The following is a 539-nucleotide window of genomic DNA, read 5'->3' on the forward strand; positions in this document are numbered from 1 at the left end:
GGGGCCCGGGCCGGGCCGCGGTGCGGCCCCCTGGCCTGCCTCTTCGTGGAGCTCTTCCAGAGCTGGCAGCTGCTGGAGCGGCCCTGGAAGGCCTTCCTCCACCTGTCGGCCGTCATGCTCTTCCTGTTCGCGTGCGGCCTCCTGCCCTGGATCGACAACATCGCGCACATCTTCGGCTTCCTCAGCGGGCTGCTGCTGGCCTTCGCCTTCCTGCCCTACATCACCTTCGGCACCAGCGACAAGTACCGCAAGCGGGCGCTCATCCTGGTGTCGCTGCTGGTCTTCGCCGGCCTGTTCGCCTCCCTGGTCACCTGGCTGTACGTGCACCCCATCAACTGGCCCTGGATCGAGTACCTCACCTGCCTGCCCTTCACCAGCCGCTTCTGCGAGAAGTACGAGCTGGACCAGGTGCTTCACTGACACCTGCCGCTGGCACCCCAGTGTGGCAGGGGACTGCACCCGCCCTGAGCCCGAAGGCCCGTCAACTGGTGGGCCCCAGGCCCAGGCGCTCCCTCCCCGCGTCTCCGGCGGCCCGGTGC

General features: G+C 68.8%; 1 protein-coding gene across 1 annotated transcript in view; it reads left to right on the forward strand.

Moving 5' to 3' along the window:
- The window catches only part of RHBDF2 (rhomboid 5 homolog 2), a 26753-nt gene that overhangs the window by 25934 nt on the left and 280 nt on the right, over positions 1-539 (forward strand). The window contains 1 exon segment of the mRNA XM_027770771.1: positions 91-509. Coding sequence (XP_027626572.1) covers positions 91-420 — 330 coding nt within the window. The 3' untranslated portion in view covers positions 421-509.

The sequence above is a fragment of the Tupaia chinensis genome, unplaced genomic scaffold (genome assembly GCF_000334495.1).
Source record: "Tupaia chinensis unplaced genomic scaffold, TupChi_1.0 Scaffold000159_1, whole genome shotgun sequence".
Lineage (NCBI taxonomy): Eukaryota > Metazoa > Chordata > Mammalia > Scandentia > Tupaiidae > Tupaia > Tupaia belangeri.